Source organism: Cynara cardunculus (genome assembly GCF_001531365.2).
Source record: "Cynara cardunculus var. scolymus isolate 2C chromosome LG 3, CcrdV1, whole genome shotgun sequence".
In the NCBI taxonomy this organism is placed as follows: domain Eukaryota; kingdom Viridiplantae; phylum Streptophyta; class Magnoliopsida; order Asterales; family Asteraceae; genus Cynara; species Cynara cardunculus.
The window spans coordinates 25,216,313-25,224,830 of NC_037530.1; the positions used below are offsets into that span (position 1 = coordinate 25,216,313).

General features: G+C 32.8%; 1 protein-coding gene across 1 annotated transcript in view; it reads right to left on the bottom strand.

Annotated features, from left to right (window-relative positions):
* LOC112509063 (probable LRR receptor-like serine/threonine-protein kinase At3g47570) overlaps nucleotides 1–5,726 on the bottom strand; it is an 11,852-nt gene extending 6,126 nt beyond the window's left edge. The window contains exons 1-4 of the mRNA XM_025113938.1: nucleotides 5,658–5,726; nucleotides 5,437–5,538; nucleotides 5,243–5,335; nucleotides 4,603–4,759 (exon numbers count right to left, since the gene is read on the bottom strand). Of these exons, the coding sequence (XP_024969706.1) occupies nucleotides 4,603–4,759; nucleotides 5,243–5,335; nucleotides 5,437–5,538; nucleotides 5,658–5,726 (421 nt within the window). The remainder of the gene's footprint in view (nucleotides 1–4,602; nucleotides 4,760–5,242; nucleotides 5,336–5,436; nucleotides 5,539–5,657) is intronic.
* Nucleotides 5,727–8,518: the final 2,792 nt, after the last annotated feature.

Here is an 8,518-nt window from a genome sequence, read left to right on the forward strand (position 1 = left end):
AACAAAGTTGAAAAGGGTATTTAGGTAATTTTTTTATGTAACTCCCATATCATTAATTGGGAGTTGCAAAATCAAAAAATTCTATGATTTTTGTTAATGTAAAACCATATGAACACAACTATATACATATGAACACAACTATATACATATGAACCATTGTGTCAAATACGAACAAAAAATCGACATATATATGAACTTTGGCTGCATATCATTTATGAACACAATATGAACATAATAAGAATAACTGCTATACGAAAGGAAATAAATAAAAAAAAACATGTATGAACACGATATGAACAGGTTGTGTATGAACAGGTTGTGAAGTTCCTTCATTATAAACATATCCAGGAGCGATCATTTGTCAATTGGAGTTTTATACATGCATTGCATCCACGCCGTTTAAGGTTCACCMCTTGTTCATATATGTTTCTGGTCTTATGTGGTTGTTCACCCCTTGTTCATATCGTGTTCACCCTTGTTCATATCGTATAAAATATATGAACACAAAACCCCGACGAATGAACATCGGGTGCAAACACTTACACAAATATAAAGATTTGGTATCAAGCTTAAAGAATAACACTTGTGTTCATATGATAGAAGTAACATGAAAACGATAGTTTATGATTCATACAAGTCGGTAATATGACAATATGAAAATGAGTCGTGCATGTACTTCCATTTGAACATGTGAATTAGATACGTATTAATAATTAAAGAAAAAAGTTATCCACACAATATGAACTACAAGAAACACAACACATCATAACAAACATAATTTCGATTAAAACGAGTTTAATAAAATATTAATCCATTACCAAGACATTCGTTTTGGTTAATTTCTTCACTTCCCGAACTCGAACTCCGATTGTCACCATAAACCATTTAAATATTCTCAATGCTGTCGATTTTTTTTTTCAATGTGTTTATCCATAATAGCTTGAACGATACCGAATATTTTACTACCGTGTTTCCTCCACGAATCAAAAACTCATAAAACAATAAAAATGGAAGATCAAGAATAAAAAAATAAATAAAAATATCAATATTATAAATGTATATTTTTAGGAATTTTATGATTTTGYAACTCCCCTTTAATGGTATGGGAGTTACATAGCAAATGAAATGACTCAATTACCCTTGRCATTAAATTGTGAACATGATAGATACCTAATAGAAGAATGGATTGTGATTGGTTGACATGGTTTGCAAAGTTAACACAAAAACTTTGGTTAACATTTGATCTTGTCCCTATATATATATAGGGTTGGGTTCACGTGAGACCGAGAGTTTTTGGTGAGACCCGTGAGACCAATTTATGTTCATTGATCAACTTTATAAACTAATGATCTAATGGTTTAAAGTTGCACGGTGACAATTTTGTAATTATTGAGAACTCTCGTGGTAAATTTTGTGATTGAGAATGTTGAGATTATAGATATAATCCAAGGGTTGAGAATTGGTCTTACGGGTCTCACGAAAAAACATTGGTCTCATATGATCCCAAGTATATATATATATATATATATATATATATATAGGGGCCTATTCAAAGGAGAACTGGGTTGTTTGTGGTAACTGTGAGAACCAATCTCAACCAATCATTTTAATATATTAATTATACAATTAAAATCAAATTAAAAGGGTATGTTAGTCAATTCTTAATTTAAAATTAAATTTTAATTTTTAAAATGCAACCGTTTCAAATAAAATAATTAATATTGATTTGCATTCCAAATATAAAATATTGATAAGATTTAGTGAAATTTTAAACCTGTATATATAGATATCTTGTTTGGAAAAAAAATTAAAAAACATTTTTTAAAATTTCCGACGGATTTCCGACGGAATTTAATTTTTATTTAAAAAAAATTAAATTCCGTCGGAAAGTTTAAACGTTAATATATATATATATATATATATATATATATATATATCTTGTTAGGAAAATATTTAAAAAATATTTTATAATTTCCGTCGGAAATCCGTCGGCAATTTTAAACCTTTATATATATATATATATATATATATCTTGGTAGGAAAAAAATAAAAAAACATTTTTCCTAAATTTTCCGACGGATTTCCGACGGAATTTAATTTTTATTTAAAAAAAATTTAAATTCCGTCGGAAAATTTAAAACTTTATATATATATATATATATATATATATATGTATCTTGGTAGGGAAAAAATTAAAAAAAAAGCATTTTTCCTTTTAAAGTTTTCGACGGATTTCCGACGGAGTTTAATTTTTATTTAACAAAATCAAATTCCGTCGGAAAATTTAAAAAAAAATTTAAAAACATTTTTCTTTTAAAGTTTCCGACGGAATTTAATTTTTATAAAATAAAAATTAAATTCCGTCGGAAAATTTAAACTTTATATATATATATATGTATGTATATATATATATGTATGTATATATATATATATGTATGTATATGTATCTTGGTAGGGAAAAATTTTTAAAAAAAAGCATTTTTTCTTTTAAATTTTCCGACGGATTTCTGACGGAATTTAATTTTTATTAAAAAAAATTAAATTCCGTCGGAAAATTTAAAAAACATTTTTCTTTTAAAATTTCCAACGGATTTCCGATGGAATTTAATTTTTATTTTAAAAAATTAAATTTCGTCAGAAATCCGTCGGAAAATTTAAAAATTTATATATATATATATATATATATATATATCTTGTTAGGAAAAAAATTAAAAAAAAACATTTTTTCTTTTAAAATTTCCGACGGAATTTAATTTTTATTTAAAAAAATTAAATTCCGTCAAAAATCCGTCGGAAAAGTTAAAAGAAAAAATGTTTTTATTTTAATTTTTTTCAAGTTTAAGTTGTTATAAACTTTTTTATTAAATATTACCAACAGAGTAGTCGTATGTTTAGTTACATTTAATTTATCTATTGGCTTTATTCGGTTCAATTGGACTTTTATATGTATTATTGGGTTTTGGTGAAATTTAATGGATCTTAGTGGATTTTTTTTGGTTCAAATAGGTTTTAATGGAGCTATTGGGTCTTATTCGGTTCAATTTGGCATTAACAGGTACTAATTGGGCCTTATTTGGTACAATTGGGTTTAATGAATGCATTGGGCTTTAATAGATCTATTGAGTCTGATTTCGTCAATCGGGCTTTAACGGGTACTATTAAGCTTTATTCGGTACTATTTTGTTCAACTAGGTTTTAACAAGTACTATTTTGTTCAACTAGACTTTAATGGAGCTAATAGGTCTTATTTGTTTTAATTGGGCATTAACGGATATTATTGGGCTGTAACAGGTATTATTAGGTTGTATTCGGTTCAACTGGGTTTTGAGGGGTATTACTAGGCTTTATTGGATCTTAGTGGACTTTAATAGATCTATTAGGCTTTAATGGAGCTATTGGGTCTTACTCAGTTGAATTGGGTATTAACGGGTTCAATTAGGATTTAACGGGTACTATTGGGCTTTATTCGGTTCAATTGCGCATTAACGGGTATATTGAGCTTTATTCGGTTCAACTAGGCTTTAATGGATCTTAGTGGACTTTAACAAGTACTATTTGGTTCAACTAGGTTTTAATGAGCTAATAGGTCTTATTCGGTTCAATTGGGCTTTAATGAATCTATTGACTTTATTCGGTTCAACTGGGCTTTAATGGATCTTAGTGGACTTTAACATGTACTATTTGGTTCAACTAAGTTTTAATGGAGCTAATAGGTCTTATTCGGTTCAATTGGGCTTTAACGAATCTATTGAGCTTTATTCGGTTCAACTGGGCTTTAATGAATCTTAGTGGACTTTAACAGGTACTATTTGGTTCAACTAGGCTTTAATGGAGCTAATAGGTATTATTCGGTTCAATTGGGCTTTAATGAATCTATTGAGCTTTATTTGGTTCAACTGAGCTTTAATGGATCTTAGTGGATTTTAACAAGTACTATTTGGTTAAACTTGGCTTTAATGGAGCTAATAGGTTTTATTTGGTTCAATTGGGCATTAACAAATATTATTGGGCTTTAACAGGTATTAGTAGGTTTTATTCGGTTCAACTGAGTTTTAAAGGGTATTAATAGGCTTTAATGAATCTTAGTAGACTTTAATGGATTATTGGGCTTTACTGGGTACAACTGGGCCTTAAAGGGTATTGTTGGGCTATCATGGATCTTAGTGGACTTTATCGGGTACTACATTTGATTCAATTGAGCTTTAACGGGTACTATATTTGGTTCAATTAAGTTTTAACGGGTATTATTGGGCTTTAACGGGTACAATTGGGCTTTACTGGGTACAATTGGGCTTCATGAATTTTAGTGGACTTTAATGAATATATTGGGCTTTATAGGGTACTATTTGGTTTTCGATAGATCTTAGTGGATTTTAATAAATACTATTGGCTTTAATATCTATTTTAAATATAAAGATCTGTTGAAAATTTTATAAAAATATTTTGTACTTCTGAAAAATGTTCCGACGGATTTCCGACGGATTTATTTATTTATTTTAAAAGTTATTTTAAAAAATACTTTTTCCGACGGAACACCGACGGAATTTCCATCGGAAATTTGAATCTTCTAAAAAGGGGCCCAAACAAGAGAAATTAGGTTACTTCTTCCCAATCCATCTCCATTTCCCGCTCGTTTCTCTCCCGTCTGAAATCCCAATCCCGCTCCCCATTTCCCCCAAATCTGAAATCCCACTCGATTATCGAACACGAAGACGAGAGTTGGATCACGAAGACGAGTTGGAACCGGCTTAGTGTTTCCCTACCGAACACGAACTCTTGATTGCTTCCATTTGCTTCTATATCGAACACATGTTTGGTTTACTGCTTCCCTTCTTCTTCCCTTCTTTCTGTTACTGCTTCAAATGGACAGTTTACTGCTTGACTGCTTCCATTTTACTGTTTACTGCTTCAGGGGTGTGTGTGTGTGTAATAAAGACTGTTTACTGCTTCAGGTGTGTGTGTGTGTGTGTTTTTAGTCTTTCTTATTTATGCTCACAGATCCCGTTTACTGCTTCAGGTGTGTGTGTGTGTAATTATTCATCCTGTTTACTGCTTCAGGGGTGTGTGTGTGTGTGTTTAGTCTTTCTGTTTACTGTTTATTTTCTGATTTATGCTCACACTCTGCAACAATGGCTTTGTTTATCCTAGACTGTTTCTCTGTCACCTCCATTGAAAATGGAGGCTTCTGCTTACTGTTTGTCTGCAGCTGATGTGAGTACTAGCAAAGAAAGAGGCTACACACCTGAGTCATCATTTCAGCAAGTTGTCTGACTGTAACTTCATTATCAGGATTACTCACATTGAATATATGACCATTAGCTCTGGCAGGGTTTTCCTGAGAAGCACACAATTAAAAGGAATGCCAACATTAGTCAATTAGCTACAGATACAGATTTATCCAAATTACGTGTGAAAAAAGATAAGGCAGTAGCTTACAATCATTAAAAGAACAGCTTCAATAGCATCCTTGATATAAACAAAGGTTCTCTGTGATTCACCACCATCCACAAGCTTGAGAGGCTCACGTCTGAGGAGATTCTGGGCAAGGAAAAAAATTCTAAGAGAAGTGGAACAAACAACAGCTCAAATATAGAAAAAAAAAACTAGACAGATAAGTCTTTTTACCAAGAGTTTCCCTGTTTAAGTTCTCTTTTTACCATTTTCCCTCTCTTGCATCTGCCCAACAGACCTGTAATCATCTTAAACTTTTTCTTTCCTGTTGTCATATAGATTAGATAAGTCTTTAATAAATGCATCTTATATATTGCTTTTGATGCACAAATAGCTAGACTCAAGTTCCTCTCTGGAATATGCATGATTGCTTTAATTCATTATAGAGAACTTGCTGTTGGAAATATAGATTTATCACCATGAAGCTCCACCATACAATTTGCTTTGTAATGTAGTGTAGACAATGTACATACAGGCTGTCCAAAATATGCTATCCACGAACATGCTTCAAATATCGTACACGTCCAACAATGGTTGGTTCTTCCCTGTATGCTTGGAACTCATCATTTAGTTATGGCTTGTTATCGTGCCGGTGCATGCTTATTTGGAATCACAACAAAGACGACAAAACGTATCTTGTTTCTTTGATTGAAACTTGCATCCGGAGCTAGGGATGGTGATTTGCCCCGACCCGGTGGGGAACTCGGTTCACCCGACCCGAACGGGGACGAGGATTCCCCGCTAAAACGGGTCCCGGGGCCGGGGATCCCCGGTAGACTCAAACCGGGGACGGGGACGGGGACGGGGACGGGGAATGTTACTCAAAACGGGGCCGGGGTCGGGCTGGGATCCCCGGTATAATCAAACTAAAGCATACTTTTTACCGGGGATTGCTAGAATTTGACCGGGGACGAGATGATAATCCCCGTACCCGTCGGGGACCGGGGCCGGGGGATTGTTTAAGTTAGAATGTTAATATATATATATATATATATATATATATAGTTTGGGTTGTCATTTGTTGGGCAAACGTTAGGATTGTTTAAGTTAGAATGTTAATATATATATATATATATATATATATATATATAGTTTGGGTTGTCATTTGTTGGGCAAACGTTAGGGTTATTTTAGTTGGAAACGTTCCATTTATAGTCGTTATGTTGCCAAAATTGATTGGTAGTATTTTTTTAAACCACAGGATACCTATTCAAACAATCTCACCGAAAAGTACGGTGAGGATCCCTCRGYHTATCCCCTAGTTGATACTGACTTGTGGAATGAGGCGGTTGGGGGATCCAAGAAAGGCCGTCTATTTGGGTTCGGGTACAATGAAGATCCCAATTTGGTCTTGACCGGGACATCCTCACAAGCAAACTCGAGTGGATCGCCTAACGTACATAGTCATGTATGTACCTTTTTATCCTTTGATGTTTATTTATTTCATTTATACTTCTTATTAGAAATTTTAACGTTTTATTGTATTTGTAGTTAATTAACAACTTATAATCCCAAATTGAAGAAATGCGCACTCGAGATGAGATCCGACAGAAGGARGTTGAGGATCTTATYCGCCGAAATGAGATTCGACAGAAGGAGGTTGAGGAACTTCTTCGCCGAGAAGAGATCCGAAACAGGGAAAATGAGATCCGAAACAGGGAAGATGAGATCCGAAAGAAAGAGCATGGACATGATGGATATGATGAAGAGGTTTACACAATCTCAACAGTTTCCGCCTACCCCGCCGCAATAGATTTAATCTAGTGCATTAATGAACTAGCGTCATCAATCGAATTTATATATGTATATTATTTCGTTCGGATAATCATATTAGGTATTTATGACATATTTGTGTATTGTATATTTGTATTTAATTATAGGATATTTATATTTTAGGATTTTATATTTTGGTTTTTTTTCCTGTACCAGCTAAATTTCCGATGGATTTTTGGCGGAAAATCCGTTGGTAAATAATTAGATATAAGTTTTATTTAAAAAAATTCCGTCGGTAAATATTTCCGTCCATTAAAATAAAAATATTTTCATATTTTAAATTAGAAAAAAAATTAAAATATAATTACCGACGGAATTTCCGTCGGAAATCCGTCGGACAAAATGCTATTTTTATTTTTGAAATAAAAATTGTTTAATATTTTTGAAGAAAATAGAAAAAGTTTACCGACGGAATTTCCGTCGGTAAATCTAATCCCATTTTAGATTACTTCTAATTAACCCGGACAATTACTAACATATTATAAAATTGCACGACGGATTTCCGACGGACATATTCGTCGGAAAATACAAATCCGTCGGAAATTCCGTCGGAAAATGCATTTAGCGGCGGGATTTGGAATCACTAAAACTTTGTGGTTCTCATGAACGGGAAAAGAAAGTCACAATGCAAAATGCGTCAAGTTCTCATTACGGCGGAAGAAAATTATACCTTAAGGAGACACACCGAAAAAATGTGTCCGGGGTTGAGGTCGGGGGGGGGGGATTCAATCCAACTTGTTAAGACTGAATTTCTGTGTTAAATTGTATTCGTCTTGAAAAGTTAATTTTGTCTATAATTGTTTTAAATAAACATCGTGTTTGACTTTGTATTGTTAATTTGACTTTGACTAGAAGGATTAATACTTTGATCCTATATAAAGCTTTGTCCTTTGTGTCAATTAGGGTAAATGAACTCAATTGTAAAATCATTTTATGTATAATAGAGTTTAACCAAGTTTGACATTTCCACTCAATCTCCTTCCAAGTGTTTTTATAAGAAAATCTAGATCTGCCATGGATGTTTGAAGATTGATCATATTTGAGGACTATTAATTGGTATCAGAGCAAATTGCGCAATAAATCAAGAGAAGAAGTCATCGATTTTGAAGATTCTTTTTGAAGATTTTTCTAGATTTTTTCCTTGGGATTGGGAGTAAGTGCTCTCGGTATCAGTACTTGGTGGCGTGCTTAGTCCCATAGAGATTTCATTTTCTTCAAGATTTTCTTCCACCGTTTCAATCTCCGTCTMTAAAAATGTTGTGTGTTGAATCCTATCAACGCTATCCAAATAATC